This window comes from Falco peregrinus, chromosome 10, assembly GCF_023634155.1.
Source record: "Falco peregrinus isolate bFalPer1 chromosome 10, bFalPer1.pri, whole genome shotgun sequence".
Taxonomy (NCBI): Eukaryota; Metazoa; Chordata; class Aves; order Falconiformes; family Falconidae; genus Falco; species Falco peregrinus.
The window spans coordinates 23,962,694-23,987,744 of NC_073730.1; the positions used below are offsets into that span (position 1 = coordinate 23,962,694).

At 52.9% G+C, this 25,051-nt stretch overlaps 1 protein-coding gene across 11 annotated transcripts in view; it reads left to right on the forward strand.

The window, feature by feature from the left end:
• RNF220 (ring finger protein 220) overlaps positions 1 to 25,051 on the forward strand; it is a 232,738-nt gene that overhangs the window by 136,495 nt on the left and 71,192 nt on the right. For all 11 annotated transcript variants that reach the window (XM_055814906.1, XM_055814905.1, XM_055814900.1 and 8 more), the window contains 2 exons: positions 6,948 to 7,077; positions 22,050 to 22,095. In XM_055814906.1, the coding sequence (XP_055670881.1) occupies positions 6,948 to 7,077; positions 22,050 to 22,095 (176 nt within the window). The remainder of the gene's footprint in view (positions 1 to 6,947; positions 7,078 to 22,049; positions 22,096 to 25,051) is intronic.

Here is a 25,051-nt window from a genome sequence, read left to right on the forward strand (position 1 = left end):
CCCCTCCTGCCTTTCCTCCTCTCTCCTTTTCCCCTGATTTGTAAAGTGATTGGATGTACAGACTCACTCAGTTTCTTAAATTATTGCCCAGCTCAATCCATCTTCCTCTGCCCCGCACCGGGCAGCCATGATCTCCACAGATGGAGAGCCAGGGCCAGGATCACAAGTGGTGGGTTTGGATGCTCGGGGACGCTCCTCTCCTCTCCTCACTGCCAGGCTGCCACCCACCATAAGAAATGTGTTGCTGGACCCAACGGGACATGCAACAGCCTCCGAAGAGCCCAGGGTGCTGGGTGAACATGCATTTTTACTGAGCAGCCCATGGGATCACCCCAACTGGAGTTAGCTGTGTGGCAGCAACACCACACCAGTTTACCAGTCCTCTCCAGTGTCAGCTTGCCTGGACAGGCAGCTACAAGAGCAACTCTTTTCCTTGGAAGGAAATTAATATTTCAGCAAGCTTTTCTGCCTTAGATCCCTCTGTAGTTTTTAGCCTCAGGAGAAACAAGTGTATTTTCTAAGCTGCTTGGCAGCCTGTGCGCCTTAGCAGGGAGCAGTGCTGGGGATCAGGCTCTTGGCAGGGATGCAGGGGGCTGAATTCAGCTCTTTGCTGTGCCCCACATTGCTCATGAGGTTGTAGAGGTCCCTCAGTCCGTCTGTGCCTCTGTTTTATACACTCCAGCTGCATGAAACCAGCTGTCATCCACCCCTGTGCCCCTCTCTGCCAGACTGAAGGCAGGGGTGGCCCCATGTCATGTCCAGCACAGTCTGAGCCCAGCTTCTGCTGGTGCCCTGGAGCAGCTTTGCGCTGTGATGCAAGAGTAGAGAAGTGACTCCTCAAAAGCATTTTCTTATATGAAAAGCCACTTTTCCAGACCTCTGCTCCCTTCCTGCCTGCACAGACCTCCAAAAAGCATGTGCTCCAGGGAAGAGCAGATCTGCTTGATGCAGGGTGATTCCTCAGTGATCGGGATGCGCTCACTGCACTGTGGGGTGTTTGCAGAGTTAGGTCGTGCTGTGGATGCTGTTACAGCCAGACACTGAACACAGCCACAGCACATGAACCTGGAGTTACCTCACTGCTCATCACTGTCGCTGGTGCTTGGCTCTCCACCGCCCTGTGCAGAGCAAATGCAGGAGGGGCTGGATCCAAGGCATCTGGACCTGGGCAGCAAGCTGAGGTCTGCATCCCACACAGCCAAGGTGTGCATCCCACACAGCCAAGGTGTGCATCCCACAGCCAGCCAGGAGTCCAAGGGAGAGGAAGGGTTTGCTGGAAGGAATGGGACATGCCCTGACCTCAAGCCACCCCCATGTGCAGGTTTTTGGAGACCACGCACCTTTTGGCCCCAGTCAAAACCAGCAGGATCCAAGGTGGCACCTAGCAGGCAGGATGCAATCCCATGGGGATGGCACTGGGAGCACACCAGTAAATAACAGGGAGGTGGTAGAGCGATGAGCAACTTTTTTCTTGCTCCCTCACTTTACTACCAAATACTATTTGCCTATTTGTTGTTATTCTGGGGTGCTCTGCACTGACACCTGAACCATCTCCACCTTGCTCACCCCACCGCTGTCATTGTCCCCTGTCTGTGGTGCAGCCCCTTGGCTGTCACTTACTGTCAGGGCTCTGCAAGCCTCACTGGCTGCAGCGCGGGCTCACCAGGAGAAGAGTGAGCATTTGGCTATTTCCAAGCTAATATGGGGCTTTCTTTGAATTATTGTTTTTTGAGCTGGAAGGAAAGGAGGCTTGTCACACAAGATATCTGCTATCAGTACACAAATAACAGCAAGCCCATCATCGAATGGAAAATAATCGCCGCGGAAACTGAGTTGCGGGGGAGCCGGGAGGGATTATTACAGGCACTGGCAGTGGTGATGCTGTCAAGGAGCCTGTGTCAGCACTTCCATTACCACCCACCTGGTTTCAGCGCAGCCCCCAAAGCGGTGCACGGGGCCGCGGGGCCCCAGCACGGGGTCATTTCTATTCAGAAGAGTTTCAGATCAACTGGCTTTGATTGGGTTTAAATGATGGAGTGTTTAAGAGGGAGAGAGAGGAAATAGGAGGGCGAGATGGAGGGAGGCATCTCAGAGGAGGGGGAGTTTGGTACTCAGAGAAGTGGAAAACAGTTTGAGGTAGGAGACATTGAGTGTTGGGAGAGAAGAGCTTGTCCTCCTGGGGACAAGTTTCAGAGGGCTGTGAGGAAGGACGGTGTGGAGACGTGATCCGAAAAGTGGGCAGATGCCCTGGGGTCTGCCCAGCGAAGGGCTGTTACGAAAGAGCAAATGCATCCCCAGCAGGGAACATGTCTCCATCAGTGCTCCTGACCCGCTGCCACCACCTGTGTCACCCATGGTGGCAGTCCCTGGGGAGGCACCTGGCTGTGCAATAAGCCATCAGTGGAGCTAAGCAATTGTATTATAAACAATTGATTTCATTCATTTGGCAATTTGCTGAGCTCCTGGACAGAGTGAGCCCTCATGCCTTGTAAACTTTGCTCATTCAGAGTGGCTAGGGAGCATCATTTACTCCGTGCTGTGTAATGACAAGGGGCTGTATACATCACGTGCTGTTGGTGGGCTTTTTTTCTCATGTAAATGTTCTCCAAAACAGCATTCCCTGTCCTGTTTATGAGGAGAAAGCTGTCTTCCAAGTGACTAAGTCCTGGTCTACAAGTGCCTCGCAGTGCTGTCAGCCCTGTGTGCTGGGGCACAGACGCAGGGTGGGAGTGAGGATGGCTTCATGCCTTCATGCCTGTTCAGTGCCACGCTTGCATCCCCGGTACCTCAGCCCAGCTCCCAGCCTGGAGCCCTGATCCCATTAGCAATACCTTTGCGGTGAATCAGGCCTGACTCAGAGGACTCAGGGGAATTATGTTGGATCCATATCAGTGTGACTGAGGGCAGGATCTGGCCCTCTGTCCCCAGCAGGATCAGGAGGGTTCGGTTCAGTCCCCACCTGAGCTGGGATTCGTTTGCAGATGCCCTCTGACAGATCCCATGGATAAATTCCTCCGTGCAGGGGTGCGTCTGTGCATCGAGCCCTTTGCTTTCAGAGCAGGAAATATTTGGTTTCAACACTTGGAGTTAAACATTTCCGCGGAGCCCAGGAGACCATGCAAACAGCGGGAGCACCAAGGTTCTGCCTTTTCATCTTTCTGGCACTGGTGAGCAGGGGGTCGGCAGCAGGGGAAGCACGGCAGAGCCAAGGAGGGTAAACACTGGAGCTGAGCCTACTGAGCAACCAGAGAGCGAAGGGGAGAGAGAGGGGCAAAGAAAACAAAAACACAGCTGCCAAAAAACAAAAGCCTGAAAAGAGCCATTCAGGGTCTCCCAGGAGTAGGTTTGGCACAGGACAGGGAGGGAAGAGCAGGGAGCACTCACTGCTGGGGCAGACACAGGTCCAGCCCACTCGGGAATATGCTGGCTTCATTTTGGCCTGGACAGACCAATCTCCTGTGCTTCCTTGAGCAGGGTAAGCACCTACACCCCAGTGCGGTCCAGCCACACACACAGTGCAGGAACCTTTGCTTTTTCATGGGTACCAGGATGTCCCTGCTCTGGAAAGTGAAGGCGGGATGTATGCACGTCCCTCCACCTTGCATTCACAAACAAAACCCAAGGATTCACAGTGCCCATCCTCTCCCTCCCCACAACCCAACAGCCCATGCCACGGAGCTGGGCACTGCTGCCTGGCATGAGCCACCACAGCGTGGGCGTGCGCCAGGCTCTGGGGCACACTGCAGATGTGGATGCCGCTGATCTGGGGAGACGCAGCCTGGTGGCAGCCTCTTGTGGCACTGCAGGCGTGCCATGGGTCTCACAGACCTGGGGAGGCTTGCGTAGGTGTCCTGCTGGCATGGGAGATGATCCCTCCCTTCTGCCTGTCACTTGCGCTTAGCCCTGCTCCTGCAAAAACACAGTTGTCAGCCCCTTGGGCCGGGAGCTGGGGCTTCTTCTGTCTCCTGCTTTGCAATCTGTACATCAGGGACTTGGCTGCATGTCCAGGTCCCTGTTCTCCTGCCCCTCTGGAAGCCCTTGCTTCAGTGCAAGCACCAGCCTCCCGCACTCACTGGAGCAAGGGGATCTTCCCTGGCTGACACAGGGATGTGGGGTGACAGCTGTCACATCCTTCCTTAGCACGAATTCGTCACTGTATCGTTAATGTAGCTGGTGGGTAGAGCTATTGCTGCTCATTTCTCCTGCTGGCCTGGGCTGGGGTTGGGAGTGGCTGTGGAAGGCAGCAAGGCTCCTTCCCATGGCCTGAGATCCCTCCTGGTTGCCCTGGCTGTTGAAAATCAAAGTCTCCTCTGCTTAGAAACATGCACCCCATGGAAGAGCCCTGAAAAACAAGCAGGGAGCAAGGAGCTGCGCATGCAGGAGGTTAAAAAGCCACCAGCCTGGTGTGACAGAGCTGGTCCTCAGGAGGGACCCCAGCTGCACCTCCTGGTCCGAGGCTGCTTATCCCAGTGCTGTGGTCCAGGACACTCCATCACCTACCCCAGCAAACAAACCCCACTGGGATCCCCAGAAAGCAGAGACCCAGGGATGCTCAACCTACGGTTCACCCTCCGGTGCTGCTGAGATCACCCCTGCCCCACCAGCCCAAGATGTGGGTGGCAGGCGAGGGGGGCTCATGGGCCCCACGGTGATGGTCTGGGCTAGGGATGCCCCCCCGAGTGGGGATGCGGTGTGGTAGGGCGGAGGGCAGCCTGTTTACCCCTCCATCTGCACACACCACAGCGGGGATCCAGCAGGATTTCCCGTCCGCTCAAAGGCTGCCTGTTTATTTTGGGAGGGAGACTCAGACAGCTCCATTGTTTTGCTGCGAAGTTGGGGTTATAAATAGCAGGTGGTCGGGGACGCTCCTGGACTATTTTGGGCCCCCACTACACAAAAGTGGAAAAGCTCCAAGAGGAAGGTGGAATTACTGAAATGCCGACCTTTCCCGCAAGGGTCAGCGGGAGCTGGTTTGGGTTTGGGTTGAGTTCTGGACATTACTTACGAGGGAAGGAGGAGAGAAGAAGATGTTCCCAGTTGCATGGGCTGCACACTGTGTCCTTCTCAGCAGAAGGGTGGTAGGGATGAGGAGCCAAGGCACCTGGGGTCTCCTGGTGCTCTGCCTGGTAGCCACCAGGAGCAGCTCAAGTTCAGAGGAGAGACTGGCTGGGGTTTCCACCTGGTTCTGCAAATGGGAGAGTTGCCAGTGGACGGGGAAGCTGGGAAGGTAGGGGGTGCCCCATAGCACTGATCTGCCCCAACTTGCCCCTCGTGCCTCAGTTTCCCCCACCTCTTAAAGGGAGGCTGAAGAAAAGGGCAGGCGATGACCCAGCAACAGACCCGTTCCTGCCGGGCACGTACGCTGTGTCCTGCTAGAAGGCAAGGATGAGCCAAGGTGACTCACAAACTTATTTCAGACCCTTCCTCTCATTAAGTGCCTGCACCAGGCGGTTGTACAGTGAGCAGCAGGGACCTAGTAAAGGCACTCACACCGATATTTTATACTTTGAGAAGGTCTATTCCTTTAATGGGGATTCATTTAACTGGGCTCTGCCATCGTTAGGAGCCATAAAATGGCACCTTTTGGCTCCTGATTGGAAGGCCACGGTGCACGCAGCCCCCTCGTATCCAGTGCCGGCTGCTTTATTGTGCATTACTGCCTCTCACTCAGATTTAACCAATTTGATCCATGTCTAATACATAAATAAATAATCCAGCAGGAGGGTTCACATTAGATGACAACAGGCGGCTATAAAGCATGTTTCCCCCGGCTGGAGCCATCTGAGCCGGGCTCCGCACGCCCTCTCATGAGCAGAGCTGCTAATACAGCTGGGAGAGGGGGGCCTGGAGACCCGCGGGCTCCTCTGTTTTATTGAAACTTCATTGTTTGCTTTAGAGTTTTATTTTATGTTAAATAGATGCTGTATATTCCTTACAGAGGGGGTAATAAAGTTTCTGAGCTGGAGGAAATTGGCTTCGGAGCAGGGAGTGAACCAGGGAGATGTGGCTGGGCAGGGGAGCAGTGGGGAGGGTTTGGGTGAGGCTGGTGGGAGGCAGTGGGGGCTCATCCCCACTCAGGATCGGGGTCCACAGGTACCCCCAGATCTTGCCTAGGGATGATGCAGCCCCAGGAGGCTCAGGGCTCAGGTGGCTGAGGGATCCGGAGCTGCTGGTGGTGCAGGGAGGGTGAGGGGCCCTATCCCAGTGTGGGGGCAGGGTGAACAGTCCCTGGTGACCACTGAGACCGCCGTGCCGAGCGTCCAGACCTGCTCCCTGCCATCCACAGCCTGGCACCATGGGGCATCCTCTGCCTCTGTGTCGTGTGCCCATGGAGAATCGCTCTGCCCTTCGTGGGGGTCATCCTGACCCACCCGACTTCAGGAGTGCTGAGGAGGATGAAGGTGGCTCTTCTTAATTCATTGTTATTAGTTATTTCCCGGGGAGGTGGTGGAAACACCATCCCTGGAGGTGTTTAAAAAATGTGTAGATGTGGTGCTTAGGGGCATGGTTTAGTGATGGACTTGGCAGTCCTGGGTTAACGATGATCTCAAAGGTCTTTTGCAACCTAAAAGATTCTATGATACTAATGGGAACAGAGGGTAGTGCTGTCTCATCCATTTGCCTCAAGTCACACCATCTGCACGGCAAACTGGGGAAGCTGGGGTTGCACAGGGTTGCTCCCAAAATGTGACTGTTGTTGCTCTCGCCATAAGACTGGAGGGCCCACAGCCAGGGCTGGAATGCTGTTGTGCCAGTTGCTGTCCCGCTGCAGAACAGAGCCAGTCCCTGCCCCAGGGAGCACGGGATGGGGAGAGAAATGGGGCTATACTGGGATAAAGTCTTCTGGTTTCAGACCTCAATTAGGACATGGACCAGGGCAGAGCGCAGGCAATGCTGATGGCAGGTGATCAGAGCTAAAGCTTTCTCCCCTCTTTTCCTCCCCACAGGCAAAAAGAAGGCGACTTTGTTTGACAGCCAGGCTCCGATCTGCCCTATCTGCCAGGTCCTCCTGCGCCCTGGCGAGTTGCAGGAACACATGGAGCAGGAGCTGGAGAAGCTCACCCAGCTGAACATCAGGTAAGCAGCTCCCTGGGATTCACCAGCATCCCTGGCTAGCCAGCCAGGCACCTGCAGAAGGCAGAGGAGATGGTGGTACCCACAGCTACCAGATAGAGGAGAGGTAGTGCTGGCCAGCAGGGCAGAAACATTTCCCTGGAGTTCACCACAATGGTAAAGCCAGGCAGAAATGCCTCCCAAAGGCCACAGACACCTCTTTCACTGGGGACATGTGCTGGGCTGAGCAACTCTCACTGTGGCTCATGTCCCATGATGGAGCAGGCCTGCAGCAGCAGCAGCATGCACCACCCCTCGGCTGCCTTCAGCTCCCTTCTGGTTTCCCCAGCAGAGCAAAATCCTCTATTAAAATAAAAAAATAAAAAAAATAATTGCATTTTAACTGCTAGCAGTTATTTAGGAAATGGCTGCAGTCAAGGGTTGGCAGATCCATGCCCCTGCCTTAATAAAACTCGGCAGCCTTGGAAAAAAGTGTGTTTATTTCAATTATTAATGAATTCCCTGGTCATTAAAAGGTGAGAAAAGGAATCAAACTGCCGACTAGAAGCAAAGTTACATCACCAGGTGGTAAGAGAGGAGGGGGAGCGTGTGTGTCAGTGTGTGTGTGTGCACACCAGGGCAAGGGGGTGCACGTGGCTGTGCGTAGGGCAGAGGATGCAAGAAACCATCCCTGCCTGGCTTGGGTCTCCTTTGCAACTGAGCGATAGCCATTGCAGGTGAAGGAAGAAGGAGGGAGCTTTAGCCAGAGAAAAAGAGTCCTCCCCAGATGGGCCTGGGCTCCGATCTCCCAAATTTGGCACCCACAGCCTGAGGCTGAGGCTCGCATCCCCCATGCATTGCACAGGAAGGTGGAGCAGGGCGAGGGGGGCAGGAAACAGGCAGCCCATTTATCCCCTGCGACACCCAGTCCTCTTGTGAGCATAATTTATGGTGTAATTTGGGCTGCATCCAACTTAATAAAGGGCCACTGCAAATTAGTGAACAGGTTTAAATGAACAGAAGCAATTAGTGCTCGGAGGAGCCCATCAAAGAAGTTGGGCCAATATCAGAGTGAAACTGAAACCGCAAGCCAGGAGCGGAGGCTGGCTGGCGCGAGGCAGTGATGGGAAGGTGGCGTTTAATGGGAAAGGAAAGGAAACCCTAAATCATAAAGCATGACAAGGGCCATTGTGGGCCAGCTGACAAATGAAAAAGAATGGCATTATTCCTTTAAATAACAGCAGCAGTTTGAGAGGAGACAGCTCTCCCCAGCTTGCCCTCGCTTCCCTGGCCCGCTCCGCTCGGCCATGCAGGCGGCAAAGAAGAATCAGAGGTCTTTATTAATTATTAAATAACGACTCCCTCTGCAGCGTGATAGATAACGTTCAATCTAGTCGATGGATTCAGGCGATGGAGTCTAATCTGTAACACAGCAGCTCTGCACAGGGACGGTCTCTCCCAGTCCCGGAGGGGAGCGATGCAGGGGCCAGGGCAGGCAGGGTGGGAAGGGCAGGCAGGGCAGGCAGGGCAGGCAGGGTGGGCAGCAACAGTAGGCAGTGGGATGCGAGTGGGTCGAGGTCCTGGGTGCTGCCCAGCTCCAGCAGGGCGGCTCGGTCTAGCGGGTGGCTCCATCTCCCATTCCCCCACCTTTCCTGCCTGGAGGAGCCAGGAGCAAGAACACATCAACAAGAGGAGAGAGAAACTAATAATGATCTCAAATAACCCAATAAACATAAAAATAAAATGTAGGCCTATAAACGTGATGGGCACCGGCAGCCCTGGCCGCTCCCTGCCAATACCGACTTGTTACCGAAATGGCTGAGCAGCTGTTACTTATCAGTCTGATGGGGAGAAGCAAACTGGGGGGCTGCTTTCCAAGGGTCTTTTTTTTTTTTTTTTAATTTAAAGAGGATGCAGCCAATCATGGCTTGTGCTGTTAAGTTTTAATAAACCTTAATGATTTGCAACAAAATCATAAATTTCCAGTGCTTGGGGTTAGGAAGGCAGATCCCCTCCTGCCCGCTGAGCCTGCAGCACTGGAGACTTGGCGGGCGCCACATCAGCTCCGGCGGTGGCACCAGCGCTCCCCATGCCAGGATTCCCCACCGGGCTGTGTGGTGGGATGAGCCAGCTGAGATGCTGCTGTAGCGGCAGATCAAGAGGAGGGGAGAGGCTGGTGGAGAAGCAAAGTGGAGGGGCTGCCCCACATCATCCTCTCCACCACGTATTGAGCTTTCAGGGGTCATGGGAGCAGGGAGCTCAGCATCACTCAGAGGAGGGCAGAGGAAGGGAAGGAGGAAAAGGGATTCCTCCAGGTGATCACAAGAGCTTCTTGGGGCTGAGCTACAAGGGAGCTGTAGGAGCCACCTGGATGACACAGTCCCCACTCACCAGGAGCCTGGGGTTGCAATCCACCCACACCAATGCACCCCTTGCTCAGCTGGTGGGGGTGGGGTTTGCTATCCCCCGGGGACAGGGACAGCCCTTCTTCCCCATGGGCAGTGCCAATGTGACTGTCATGGCTTCAGGGCAGGGACATCTCAAAACCTACCCATCTGAAGCATCACATGGCAAGGCAGGAAGAGCCATGCTGAGTCACAGGGCAGCACCCACCTGTGCCAAGCATGCCCAGGGGATGGATGCTGGCCGTCAACATCATTAACAACATCACTGCCTGAGCATCATTCAGGAGGAACCAACCCCGGTGCAGAGTCAAGCTTTTCCTTGAAGAAACAAGACTTGAGCGGGAATAAGGAACCCAAGTTTCTAGCTCTGTTGCCTTCTTGGTGTGTCCAGTCTCGCAAAGCACAGGGAGAGACCTGCTTGTGCTCGCCCCACGGCTCCTGCACCTCATGTGGGTCTGGCCGAGCCCCGCACACGGCTCCGTGCAGTGAGGCAAGGCTCTCTGAATGCAAATTTCATTTCTGAGCCACTGGCGCTGTTTCAAGAGCCGGCAGCCTCTGAGCCCTTCTCGGTGTTACATATGTAACAGCCTCATTGAACTTGACATGTCAAATTCAGGCCATTTGTGCAAAATCTCCCTTTAATAATACCGTTTCATTTCGCTCAAATGAGACTTGAATGCATGTAAAATGGAAAAGGATATTTAAGCGCTAACATTAGGCAGATGTCTTGCCAGAGGCCGATTGAATATATGAGATTTTGAAGTGCTTAACACGTTTTCGGTGCTCCCTCTTAGAATATGTCACCTGGCTTTCTTTTTTTCCCCCTCCTTTCTTCCCTCCTCCCCCTCTTTAAGTGAAGGGTATAAATTGAAAGAAAACAAAACTACAAGCCTTGGTTTTATGGGGTTTAACTCTTGCCAGGCAAGACCGTTGGTATTCCTCTTCCAAAGAGAAATTACCTAGTAGCTCACCTTTGCAGAGCACAAGCACAAAGCAGCAGAGAGCGGGAGGTGGGTGAGCGGTGGCCCCACGGTGCTCTGCAGAAGGGATGTGCTCCTTGCTCTGCATGTACAGCTCGGAGAGCAAAATGTGCCAGTCCCCAGCTGAGCACCTAAATGCCACCAAGGCAAAAATAAGAAATAATAACAGCGACCCTCTGTGTACACCAGTGCCCTGTGCCCCAGCCAGGCTAGTCACTGCAGAATACATGAATATTCCTGGCTTGTGGGCATGAAGCTTATCTGTGCACTAGATGTAGGTCTCCTACCCTCACTCAATTCATATTCACTTGTTTTACACCTTTCCGTATTAGAAGCTTGCAATAAAGCACACTGAAATGTGAGGCTCTTTCTGGAGTTGTCAATAGCCCCAGCTCCAAGCTTCGGCTAGTGCTTCAGCTGCAGACGTGCTGCCCGAGCCCAGGGCCACCCGGGGAGTGCACAGGGTGCGAGAGCAGCACCCGTGGTTGTCCCTCAGGACAGGCACGCACACACCCATCCCTGTGTGCTTACCAGTGTGTGCACATACGCTGCATATGTCACTGCAGGTAGATACTATGAGTGGAGGTGGTGGTGCACAGGGGACCCTTAAACCCTGCCTGCTGCTCCCTGGGCAGTGATGGGAGAGGACAACCTGCTGACGGTGGGGGAGGCTGGGTGGAGAAGGGGCAGGCTCAAGGCTATGGTTTGAGTTTGAAGGGGGAGGGAAAATGAATCTGAGGACAGAAGAGGAGTAAAGGAGGCAGTAGGAGCTGTGGAGCCTGCCTCAGCTGGTGGTCCCTGATGGTTCCATGGTGCTTTCTAGAGTTTGGGGAAGAGGCACTTATTGGCCATTTAAAAAACTTTACAAAGTCATTACAAGTATTACAGTTGCTGAGTCAAACACTTGAAGGTTGGGAATGTGCCTTTGGATGTAGCGTTTTTAATAACATGATGCTCTGTTCTTGAATATGCAGTAGTCTTTTAAAAGATTTTATTTGGCAGGGGGCATTTTTATTTCCCTGTGTGATAGCTAGAAGATTCTTCACTGCATTACCAGCACCAAACCTATGCTTCAGAGCTGTGATTTCACCTCCCCAAAAGGATGAGGTGTATCATTATAGCTGGGGAATGGTCCAGAAGTTGGAGCAGTGAGTTGCACCGTGCCAGCTCTGTTCCTGCTTTTGCAGCTGAAGGACAGTGTGAGCCCAGACAGGACTATCTCAGCTCTTTCCCCTTATTTAAAGGGGGTTTTAAGCTTAGCAGATGTAGCCAGCAGTATCCTCATGCCATGCTGTAATATTACCTGTGCTATGGCATCCCAGAGCCAGGCATGGCAGCGCAACAGCTGCCTGGGGGGCTCGGCGGGCGCCTGCAGGGATGGGTGTGCTTGGGTGGGTGGGTGGGTGGTGACGCTGTTCTCACAGTGCCCCTTGGCTGCACACACTCTCCCCTTCTTCACTCGTCTTCCTTTCTTTCCTCCACACTGAATACTTGATCTGAGCATATTTGTGTTTTAAAGCCCGTGCTTACCTGTTGACTGTTCCCAGCCTGGGCTAGAAGCTCCCATTTCTCCTTGCCGCTGTGGTGGGAGCATGGGGACACATCTCTGTGCACCCAGCATCCCAGGAGCTATTGATTCCCCCTAATGTCCCTTCTGGTGTGTCCAGGAATAATTTCTCTTCTGATTCTCTGATTATGAAGCATTTCCCAGAACACAGAGGGCACACGGGTCTTTCACCTTGGTGCAGCTGGGAAATGCTGCAGGCTGTTTTCTGGTGACCTCAAAGATGCTGTCACAAAGAGGAAACAAACAGTGTCAGGCAAAGGAGGGCAGAGCAAGGTGCAGTGGGAGGGCCCATTTCAAAGCAGGTGAAGTGCCCAGATGGGGGATTTAAAGCAGGTGAAGTGCCCAGATGGGGGATTTAGCTTGACTCTTGGATCCAGCTTTGATTCATGTCAGAGGAAAAGAGCCAACCATGGGGCTGTGGTGCTCCAGCTCCTGTAGCAGCTCTCAACGCACCTCTGCCCAGGCTTAAATCTTCCTTTGGCATCCCTCTGAAGCTTCCTCTCCCTCATTTGCACATGCGTTCTGTTCCTCTTGCTGTTCTTAATCCTCCCTCCTTTGGCAGCCAGGGTGGAAGCAGAAAATGCTGCCTCAGTTCCTGGCACTGCACTGAGCATCCTCACCCTGCTGGGGGGGCGGGGGGGGGGGGGGGCGCTTCACCTCCTTTTTATGCAGAGAGACACAGCGGTAGCTCTCCTTGGGGGACAGAGGCAGCTCCGGGCCTGGTGGGATAATGAATAAGGAGGAAGCTGGCAATATAGCTAAAACATGAAGGCTGTAGGACCTTGGGAGATGGCCTGGTCACTCCAGGCAGAGTCACTGTCCTTGAGAAATTACTTCAGGCAGCTGGAGATGCATCCTGGATTTCACATCCTTTCACAGGTTTATTTCCCAGTGTTTCACGGTCTTTCTGATTAAACTCATCCCATGCTAACCCCCCGCCCAGAGTCTGCACCTGAGACTCCTGGTGATGGACAAGGAGAGAAGCACACCACCCCCATGGACCCTGCATGCCCAAATGCCAGAGGCTTTCTGTGTTGCTCCCGGTCAGGATAAGGACCCAGAACAAGTTATGGGAGGTGGCTCATACCCTGCTCCTGCTCAGGGGACCCTATGATTAAATACAGCTGCTCCTTGCACTGCCCCAGCAAGGGTTTGCTTCATTTCAGTGGGATCTGCTGGGCACTGTGTTGCCCCAAAGGGCTCTTGGAGGAGACCTTCTTGGGGCTGGTGTGGGTGGCTGCTCTGGGAAGGGCGAGCGGCTGTGCTGCCAGGCCCAGCAGGATAAATAGAGTGTGTAAAACCCGAATTAGCTCTGTTGTCATGTGTCAGACCAGGGTCATGGCTCTCGCCTCAGGTCTCCTTGATTTATGCCTGGGGACTTTAACTTGGCAGCCAGGTACTTCCCCAGACTCCATGTGCAGCGAACACTGCAGGTCCCCCAGCCTCTGAAGGAGTGAGATTAGAGACGTTTCTGCGTGAGAAGGGTTTTTTTCCAAAGCTCCCTTGAAATACATGCAAAGTCCCTTCCTTGCATGTGGTAGACACCTGTGAGCGCTCCAGAGAGGGCAAGGAGCCCTGGCCAATGAGTAAGATTGCAACTGGGGGAAAGCAGGCACTGTAGCCTCCTGTTCCTCGACTTCTCTGTCTTTTTTTCTTCCTTCTTTTTCCTTCTTCTTTTTCCACCTTCTTCTTTTCCTTTTTTTCTTTCCTTTCTCCCCCTCTTCTTCCCCCTCCCTCCCTCTCTCCCCACCCCCCAATATCAAGGCGACATCTCCAAGCCAAGTACTTTTAATTTCGCCCGTGGCCCTTGCTGACACGGTGGATATGCACAGCAAGTTAAATTCCCGCCTGATCAATAAAGCAGAAGCAGTGTGTCCGACTGGTCGATATTTTTTTATCTGTCTTCAGCCCAGTCCTGCTGATGACAGCCCCCTGTGCTTCAGCAAAGGCACTCAAGGGCATCGGGCTTTGGCAACACAGCTCTTTTTTTTATTTAAATTAAAAAAAAAAAAAAACCAGATGCCTAAAAAAAAAAAAAAAGTTCATGGAGTTTGGCCTTTGCTTAATAATGTTTTATGATTTATCTTAATTTTTAATTGAAAAAAATTTGCGAATTAATTGATTTCTGGGACTTGCCAATTAACATTGTAATTGGGTGCATGATAAATTTCGAGGGAGCATCATTTTTCTCCCTCTCCCCCTTGTCACTGAGAAGGGGAATCACGAGGGCAGCTGCTTCCTATCCGTATGCCCCCCGCTCCTTCCCGAGGTGCCGCTGCCCTCCTCCCCTGTATCTTAAAGAAGGAACAAGAAAGCTAATAAAGTCATGTTATTAGAGTCTCACCAGAGGTGACCCCTCAAGGCATAAATCCAGGCCAAGGAGATAGTGGGGACAGGCACTATTAAGTGCCTGACAGTGCTTTGCGAGGCAGGACTGGGCACCTCCCCTGCAGCACCCTCTCCCCAGGCCAGGGCGAAGGCATCCAGCCAGCCCGCGACTCCCGCAGGCTTTCCCGGAGGGCTCTGGACCCTCTGAGGTGTTCAGCCAAGCAGTTCATTACCTGTGATGTCTCCCGGATCCTCTCCCCGTGTGCCAGTCCTGGCACGCGTGAGCCTCCACACAATGCCCAACTGCTCCAGGGAGAGACCTGACTGCGGCACCGAGCAGCCGGTACCCAAACGGCGGCATCCCGCCGCGCGTGCAGCATCCAGGATTTGTCCTGCAGCCAATGTCTCCCAGCAAAATCAGGCTGCTGGGGCAGGTCAGTGCTTGGGGGGCGGCTTTGGGGTCATTCATACCCTCCTCTGCCCTGAGCCTCCAGGGAGCAGGTCCTGCCATGGGGCAGCAGCAGGGCACCTCATGCCACCCCACAGCAGAGGTGTCCAGCGTGGAACCTCAGCTCTGGGGTCATGGGTCTCCAGATTCATGCACAGATGCATCCCCAGGGGCATGGGAAGTGGCATCACCTGAAGCTTTCTCCAGCAGTGTGACTCACGTCAGATTTAAACTAAACACACTCCATCACTGGAGGAACCTGGCTGGAAGTGTCAGCTCCTCCGTGATACCCAAGCAGGGTGCAGGGCCACCTGCCATACCGAGGCAGCTAACAGGGTCATGTCCCCTCATGGTGTGAGGACAAGTGGGTAAGCTGGCTGCTGCCAAAATGAGGAGTGAGGGCACGGTGTTGTGCCAAGGCAGGGAGAGAGGACAAGCCACACCTGGCAGGGACTGATATGGAGAGTATCCATATCAGAGAGCAACACCAAGTAAATTAAAGAGCGCTTGGTGCCTCTAGAACTTCTCCCATCCACTCCACGTGCTGGTATGGATCACCTCACCACAGTCAACTCAGGTGTCCCACACACTGTCTAAAGCCCATCAGTCTGGATGGGGCTTTGCTATGCTGTCCCACAGCCCCTGCTACACCCCACTGGGTGCAGGGAGTGAAGGATGCCAGCCCGGGTGAAGGGTCCCAGACTTCCCTGGCAGAGCCACAGCTTTCCCCACCAGCCAGGACACCAGAAAGGCCAGGATCAGTCCAGCTCCATGCCTGTCAGTGTCAGTGGCAGAGAACCATGGGGGAATGGAGGGAAATTTATGAGGAGAGGAGTCTGTTTATTATGTAGCAAATGTGGTGCTGCTGATACCGTGGATTTATCCTCTTTCATCCCCCCTCTGATTTGTGTCCCTGCCCCTCACTGTGGCAGATTAATCATGGACAGAAAGGGAAGAGAGACCCTCCAGCTTCCTCCCACGCACTCAGAGGGTGGCAATGACAGCAGCCTGGACCCTTCATCCACAGCTTCTCCAGCGGAGAAAGCACAAGCCACATGGCTGCCTGTCCTGCACAGAGATGCCCCATTCCTCTCGCCCTACGCAGACCCCAGGGAAGGCAGAACCTGCTGCCCATAGCCTGTGGGTGAGAGCGCTTCTTGTGGGTCAGGGCTTCCAGGGTAGCACAGCGAGCCAGAAAATTTTCAGGTCATGTATCCCCTCGCTCATGCAGTGCCCTCCCCGAGTGCTATGAACATTCCTTGAAGTGCCTTCAGACCCACAGTACCCACAGCCCACTGACTGCAGGGCTGGGGTTTGCAGGCTGAGGTTTGGGACCTCGAGGGCAAAGCCTTCCTCTGCCGCTGACTCCCAGGACAGTGGGAAGTCTGGGAAGGGATGCGTCAAAACCCAAGGGTGAGAAATAAATCTTCGGTCAGTTATTTGCCCTGAAGCGATGCATGCCTCTTTCGGAGCCTCTTCTGAGCTGCCATGTGAGCTGGGAATAATTAAACAGTCATTATAGCCACGGTAGCAAAGAGCCCCCCAGATCAATCTAATGCATGACCTTTCCCTCCGACTTTTCTCTTTATTTTTCCAGCTACCTCCTTTTCAAATAGTGGGAAAGAAATGAAACTACCTTCCCACCCCAGCCTCCTGCTTCACCCCACACACATGAACTGTCACATCCTCACCCAGAAACTTGTCACCCACTCTGAGTGGGGGCTCCCAGCAGGAGCATGGTGTACCAGGGGTTAACGAATTAAAAACCCAGTGGGGGAGAAAGAGCCAAGGGTGTGACTGGGACAGAGTAAGTAGCGGATTTTAGCACAGTCAGGTCATGCCACAGTGTTTTATGATCCTGCTGCATTTCTGTTGCAGCTTCATCTCTTTGGGGGAGGTGGGTGGCTGCCCTGCAGAGCCAGGTTTGTCACAGCTGGCTGTGTTGGGCGCTGAGTTCTCACAAATACTGACTGGCAGAGCATTTAGGCAGCACAGCTGGGACTGTAGGTGCAGGGTGTTTCTGCTCCTGATTCCAGCGTCTTTGGCAGTTTGTACCATCACTCAGCCCCTTTCCCCACCATGGGATGCAGGTGCCACTAGAGCAGCCACAGCAGGTTAAAAAGCCCAGTGTGCTTCCCTTGATGGCATGGATCACATCCAGCCATGCTGGGGACTGTCACATGAAGCAAGGTGATGATTTGGCCTTATGTAGTTTAAAAAGAAAGAAAAAAAAAATCAAACTCCCATTTTCCTATTTAGGCTTCAAGTAACACTTCCACTTATTTAAACTGGCATTCACAAAAATCCAATTCCCTCTCTACCTGGCAACTGCTTATTTACAGCTGGTGTTGCCATCCACACAGCTCTGCAGGAGGCTTGCTCTGCTGCCGGGGCTCCCGTCCCAAGGCTGCATGCTCAAGCCATGAGTCCTGCAGCTAAAAATAAATTGCTTCCACTGGATATTTTTTTTTTGGTTGGTGTTTTGTTGTTTTGGTGGTTTTTTTTTTAAGAAATATATCAGTTGGCTGCAGCTTGTAGAAACCTTTTGGCTTTGCAAGATCTCATGTGGGAGCTGCATATGCTCTGGCTGGTGCTTGTCAAATCCAGAGGGCTGCTGAGACGTATTCTGTGGAAGAGCTGCAGAGCTTGAAGACACCAGCTATGTGGCACCAGCTCTCTTACCACCTCTTTAAACCTCTTCTGGCTGCAAAGTCATTAAGGGATAAGCACAAACAACTGTAACAGCCTGAGCTCAAGGAACTTCTCTTGCAGTTGTTACTATGTGTGGGAAGCGCCGCTGGGGGTGGCTGCCATGCCTGGTACTGAGCGTAGCCCTGTCTCGATGGTTGCCCATCATAAGCCCTACCTTGCCCTGGTTGGGGGCTCTGCAGAAATCTCATTTGGACATGCTTGGGAAGCCCATGAGGCTGTGGTGGGCTGAAGCACAGCATCGGAGCTGCTTCTGGCCTTTTTGTTGCTGCACCGAGACTTCAGGCAAGTCCCATCACTGCTCTGTGCTCAGATTTCCACTCTGAGCACATCGCGCTTGCTTGCTTGCTCTCCTCACTCGAGCTGTAGCTACAATTACAACAGAGCTTTCCAACCCTTGCTCAGGGATGCTGCTGTGATGCCCCAGTGCTGTGGCAGTCAGTGTGCGTGCTGTGGTGAGTGCAGAGGAGGAAGGCTCCTGCCTCTGCTTCCCTGGGGCAGCTGCCTGGCACTGGACTCTGCCTGGGCTGGGGGGTTAGCAAGGGCCCTGCCTGCATGTGGTGGGCTCTGGGCACCAAGAGTACACGCTGGGTCATGGTCCTCTGTCTGGCAGTTGATGGGCCATCTGCCATGGGAAGTAAGGCTTCTGCTTGTCTCCTGACTTGGGGCACCCATAAAATTTCTCTTTTCTTTTGGAGGAAAGCTGAGATTCCTACAACAGTTTGCAAGAGCAAGGGCTTAAAGGAAAAGGACAAGTACCATCTTGCTCATGGTAAAGCGCTGTCAGATCACTTAACTTTCAGCTCACACCCTGGGTTTTCCAAGTGGGAAGCAGCAGCTTCCATTCATGGGGATGATACCACTCGTTGCATAACACATTTTTTTTTTTTTTCTATGGCAAGCACATCTTAAAAGGCAGGACTGTAAGAAAGAAAATAAATAAGCTTGAAGGTCATTGTGTGTAATAACAGCCATGACAGGGATAGAGAAACCCCAGGACTGTGGTAAGGGGGGAACATATCCATCGTGCTGAGCTGCCCTTTGCCCTTTCGGACACCATGGCTGAAGCACTGGGTCTAAACAGCCCCCTTGGGGCTTGCTCTGGGAGATGCCAAGGGATACCCAGTTGCATCTGGGGATGCTCCTAACCAAATATCTGCCTAGTGTTAAAAGACATCTGCATGTCTGTGGTGTAGCCTGAGTCTTGCTTTCATTGTGGAAGGCCTGGCTGAGAGTGAATGTTCCTCTTAAAGCTGATGTGCCCTAATATAGCGGAATGATGAGTCCCCAGCAAGTGCCCTGGAGCACGTGGGGACCTGGCTGTGCAGCTCCTGTTAGTGGGTGATGCAGCTGCAGGGCTGGGCAGAGCCCTCCAGCAGCACCAAAGCAGGGACCTTATGTTGCCCCCAGAGAGGTGCAGGGCACCCAAACGTGTGGGGATGCAGGAATGCATGGCCAGAACCGGTGTCTCAGCACCATGAAAGGGAGCCAGTGAGGAAGCAGCCTCATGTTGCTTGGAAATTCAAAGTTATTGAGAGAGAGTGAGAAGGCAGCTACCCAAATCGCTGGGTCTTTCCAGGGCATTTCTTGTCTTCCTTGGTACTTTGGGGGGGTTGCCTAAAAGGGAAAGGAGTTGTTTTGCTGTAATGAACTAGATAAACAATTCCCCAAATAGATTAAAACTAACTGTAACTTATAAAAGTGGGTAGTAATTATATTTTATTAGCTAGCAAAACACCATTTTTTTATTTCATAGGATAATTCTGTGTAAATCACCTTAATTAGAAGTGTCAGACGAGCCCGTGAATATCGTACTTAGTAACTAATTTCCTATGTACAGGTTATAATTTAAAACACATGGATCACTCGCCGAGTGGAAATATGCTAGCCATGAAATAATGTGGGGAGTGTTGGGGTTATTACTATGTAAATGTGTAATCATTTCAGACCACTGCAGCCTGGCTGGGTGATTAAAGAGAATCCCAAGGTCTCCAAAGATTGTGCTCTCTGCAAGGGCCTAGAGCGAAAAAACTTTAAAAGGCACTGAAAAGTGTTTGAACTTTAAAGGTCTTGATTTCCCTTTTACCATTTTTAATTTGTCTGCAGTGTTTATGGAGGGGAAGGTTTCTCTTTGCTGACGGCTTTTCGATTCTCAGCCCACTGCCAGCATCCTTAAGAGGTGCAGGGGCTGCAGCCGCTGTAATTTGGGGGGTTGTTGAGTAGGGTGGAGGAGAGCACCCTTAAACTGCAGCGTCTTGGGACTTGGATGACCAGAGCTTGTGCGCATTCCTGAATCATCTCTGGAAATAAATAAAAACAAATTGCAAGCTCTTATTAGCAATAGAGTGGGGCTAAATTGCAAGAAAGGGGGGTTGTTCTTAATAGTCCTCCAAATGAAGAATAAAATAAACTCTGCCAAGTTATCTAAGTCAGCCCCCTTCCGCATCAGACCCAACAGAAGAGGCTTGGGCTTTCAGATGGCCAGAGAAACTCTCATCCTGAAAACTGCAGTTTCCTGGCACTAACACCATTTCTGGGAGGAATTAATGAGATTCTTCCTCTTTCCCTCAAAAAGGAATGATTTTAAACACCTTTAACAGGAAAAGGGAGGAAATGAGTTGGTTTTTTTAACCTGGCGTTTGGATTATAAAAGAAAAAAAAAAAGTTGTTTCACACTTTGGGCGATTGAGAAATTCAAGGTAGTGCTGGAGATGGGGAAGGGGGTGGAAATCTTTCCCATCGCACGTGTTTGGGCATGGGCTGAGGTGGTGCCAGGGCTGCATCTTGGGGGGCAGCAGGGACTGACTCTGCTCTGTGCCACCTCCAGAGAGTTGTGGGGGCAGAGATGGGGGCCAGGACATGAGGGGCACCCTGCACCTCCCAGCAAGCATCTGGCAGCACATCCCCACAGGGAAGGGGGGCTGTGATGGAGGTGATGCCCCAGCCTGTCGGTCGGTGGTCCCGGGAACCACAGTCACTTTCTCCAGGAGCAGAGCTGTGGCGTTTGGGGTGACCTGATGGCCGTGAATAACTGTGTTTCCCCGCATTTCGGGGTAGGGGGCGAGGGCAGTGGCACTGGGAGAGGAGGAGGACCGTAGCCCCGGGAGAAAACACCTTCCTCCATCCCTGCTCATTTCATAACACCCAGCCATCTGCCAAATCAAGGCAGATTAAAGCCAGCCAAATTCAATTTCTCCCCGCTGGCACTGCAGCTCAGCATCTGGGGCTAAAGTGTCCCCGACAAAGCGAACATGACAGGCACATTGCTTTTTTGTCACATCTAGTACCGTGTTGATCTTCTAAAAGTCTCATAAAAATTTATTGATGTCTCCCATATTGCTGTGATTGAGAAGAAAGGAGCGCGGGTGTGCGGAGCCGGGTGCGCGCGCGCGGGCGAGCGTGTGTGCGTGTGTATATTAATGTTTCTGAAGTAGATCTGATTTGATATGTCTTGTTCTATTGTCAGCATCTGTTTAGCGAGGCTTTTTAATACTTTCTGGCTGCCGATCACTCATCCTTAGCCTGGGATGCAGGCTTGCATACAAATTTTGTTATTAAACACAATTCCATTCCCCCCCCTTCCCCAACCTCCACCTCCCCCTGCTATCCTCCCCCCTCCACCCAGCCACCCATCCATCATCTCCCCGGGGCTATGGGGAGTGAGAGGCAGCCGCCCCACCAGCGAGCACTTACAAGCACAGGCACTGGGCTTGGCAACATATTTCAAGAGCCTTTTGCCTGCTGCAGGTGCTTTGCATTGACAAATCGAATCATGGGGAAATAATTTATTTCCTAATGCTGTTTGCAGCATGTTAGCAGGAGAATTTACATGAGAGAGATTACTTTAATAACCAAAAAATTACAGTGCAGGCCTCCCCGCCATGTCGGCTTTGATATGTAATTGTTTCAAGTTTAACCTGTCTGGAGGGGGGAAGTTGTTATTAAATCTATAGCATCTCCCGCTGGCGAGGGCAGGCGAGGAGGAGCGCTGTGGCAGGGACCTCCTTCCCTGCTAAATGGGGAACAAGCTGAATTAACAAATCACTCCAGCCTCCGGCAGAGCTGCTGCCTCCACAGCATGGCTGGAGCTGAGGGGATCTTCTTTCCCTTGCTCTTACGTCGATTTAATCTCCCTCCCTTTCCTTCCCTCCTTTTTTTTTATTGTGCCTGACCCTATGCAGAGCTCACCACCTCCTCTCCCCTCTCCTTGGCTTTCTTCCCCATGCCCCTGCGGGCTTGCTCCCTGCTTTTACCCAGGGCTAGGAGAGGAGCTGTGCAAGCCCCCAACAAGGGGGAAAGTCAGGATTTTACTCTGGATCATGTGTCTGGGTTTAGGGGGGTCCACTTGTAGGACCATTTTATTCCAGATGGAGAGACAGTCAGCACTGCCCTCCTTTCCGTGCCCCTCTGGTCATGGTGAGGAGGCTCTCGTTGGTCTAGGGAAGGGTAGTCATGCACTTTGCTATTTGACCTCACGAGATCCCTTGAAGTATCTATCCACCCCCTTGCCCACCACAGTGGGTTTGTGACTCTGACCCTGTTCTCTTCTCTCTTGGCAGCAAGAGCTCCATCCTGAAGGATGCCATGGCAGCAGGCACCCCCAAGGTAAGTGACCACAATTTGGCACACTTTTGCCCCCCCTGAAGGATGCTTTTTACATCCACTCACCTTCCCAGCCTATTCCCTGTTCCTGGTACTTAGTGTCTCCCAGGAAGGTGGCCATGCTGTGGGGACTTGCCAGCACTGGGGGATGCAACTGCCCCCATTCACCCACTGGGTTGGAGTGGCCCAGTCCCTGCACGAGGCTCTCTTGTTCCCCATGCAGCCAAGGGATGGTGGAGCTGAAGGACCCAGCAGGCTCTGGAATTCCAGATTGTGTCTAATGACAGCTAATGAGAGCTGATCACACGCAGGCTGAGCTCAGCCTGGGAAATCATGTGCAGGAGTTCCTGGAGCCAGAGCCATATGCCAGTTTTGGAAGAAGGGAGTGGGACTGCCTCATGGGAGCGATGAAGAACACCTGAGGAGGAACCCAAATCTCTAAAAGGCCCTGTGTCAGCCTCATCCTCCTCCCCAGGACCCACCTCCCATGCCTTGGCTCAGTATGCAAAAATACAAAATGCATGGAGCATCACAGCAGCACTGCAAAGGGCATCATTTACTAATCGGTATTACTCTTAGCTGGACTTGGTATGATATGGCAGTGGGAAGGACCAGAGCCTGGGCAGGCAAGTGGGTGGCAGGGAGCACTGCAGGGCAGCTGGGCATTGCACCTCTGAAGACCATGCTGTGCTCCCCAAGACAAGTAAATGCAAGTGGGCCAGGCTCTCCTATGCTTCTGGTGACACAGTCCGAGACAGGGAGGTTCCTGGCTTCCAGGGAAGCACGGAGCATCTCTCATGGGAGATGTCTTCATGGTTGTTTTAGTAGAATCAACTTCAGGTTTCATTCTCTTTGGTCTTTTTCTGGAAGCTTTGGGTCATTTTTGGCATGTGATGTCAGCAGCAGAGACTGACGTTTCAGCTCTAGGTTTTCCCCTTGGGGCTGGGTGTCTTACCGAGCACACCAACACCTTGTCTGCTCTGCCAAGCCAGGGCCCGGGGAGCCACCATGCTGACCTGAGTTCCTGAAAGGCAGGGACACCTCTTAGATAAACCCAATAATTTCCCATATCCTCCAAGGGAAAATAAAGATCGCAGTGATACTCCATAGTGCTCCCTACCATTGGCATTCCCATCTCCTGCGTGACTATCCTTGACTCACATGCCCTGTCCTGCAGATACTGGGAGGAATGTGGAGACCTGACTATTTCTCCCATGAAAGAGCAGAAAGCAATCCCCAAACCCACCCTCCATGGATAATCCACTGAGCCCGAGGCTGCCTTAGGCTGTCTCGAAAGAGCTGGAAAAGGCACCCGCAAAACGAAAGCAGTTGGACTCTGCAAGCTCCCTTTTCCCTCCTCGTCAGGTCTGAGTGTAGATAACTCAACAGTCCCAAACACATCACCTGCGAGGGAGAAGGATGGCTAGGAAGACAGATTAGCTGTTTGGAGGGAAATGCAGCGAGTGACTGACAGAGACCAGATAAAGAAGAAGGTCCATCTCGCGGCAGGGCCGGGCTTTTGAAGTTTCCATTGACAAAGAATCCCATTTGCCTTGAGTGAGGGGATTAAACTGGGACTGGAGCGTCGTTCTATGTAAAAGAGATCAATCGTCCCCTGTCACCACATGGATCTCTTCCCTTTGCCCGTCACGTCTAGGGCTAAGAACATTAACTTCAAGAAGCCAGGAGAGCAGGGAGGGAGAGGGTGAAATCAGGAAATCTTTCATTCCCTTCTCAGAGAGCTTGAAAGCCTCTCAGCCCAGGAGGATTCATTATTTCTAGGTGGCTTTTGCTGGGAGACAAGTCCTGTGTGGCATGGGAAGGCACAGCGCTGTCACCTTCACCTGAGCTTGGTATTAAAGGCCCCTTTGTAACCAGGCAGGATTGAGGAGGAGGGTGGTGGGAAGATGAAGGCTGCTCTTTCCCTTTGTGCCCACTGAGTGTTTGCAGCATGGGGTGGAAATTGCCCATCGAGATGTGCAGTACCTCCAAGAAAGATCTGCTGGGGACAAAGCTGGGTCTGGGTCACCCTTAATAGGAGTCCCAGGCAGAGGGATGGTGACAGACATGCCCAGGCACCCAGGCATTGCGGGAGGTCTGGCAGGCACTGCCTGGGAAGAGCTGGGACTTCTGCCGTGTCCCACTTCCCACCCCGGGAACTGGTGGGAGGCATCATGAGGACCGCGGGGACTGCTGCAGTGTTTCCTGGCTGGTCCTTCTCCCAGTGCCGACAAAAGGGCCAGCAGCTCAGCAGCAGGGCTGCACCTCCCCATCCCTTAGGAGCATCCCCTGGCAGCACAGGCAGCGGCAGGTTGGTCCCACTCGCAGACATGGGAACTGGGGTGGGTGCAGTCTAGCCGCGTTACTTTTGTGGTCACCAGTGGCTCTAAGACCACTTCAGGGATCATTTAGGACCTTTGCATACAGTCTCACTACCATATTGCTGCTTCTGCACTGGCCTGCAGCTCCCCCCAGGATGCAGCTGGGGACAGGGGATTTAACCCCACTGTGCTCTGTCTCCTGCCCTGCTCCCATCCCTTCACCACAGTTGCCCCTGCAAACGTCTCTCCTGCCAATAAAAGCCCAGATGTAAATGCATGTTCCTTGCTCGCCGCGTTCCTGCCCCTGAAGAGCTGTCACTCACTGCACCGGGTCAATTTTCATGGCAATATGTCAAAGAAAATCCAATCACTCAACATGGGATGTGATGAATGCAGAATTATTGTATCAGGTTCTTCTATTATTGGAGCGGACGGAGGCAGTGATGGCCAAGCAAGGGCTGCGAGCTGGGGGGCTCCAGCCAGCGCGACTGCTTGGTGCCTGGGCTCCCTCCCTGCACAGGCAGCTCGGAGGGCAGTGCTGAGCACCACGTAGCTCTGCAGTGCTCAGGATCCTTGTCTGCTTTCTGTTAGAGACCAAGCCCAATCGATGGTGGTATGCCAGTGTGGACAAGCCACTT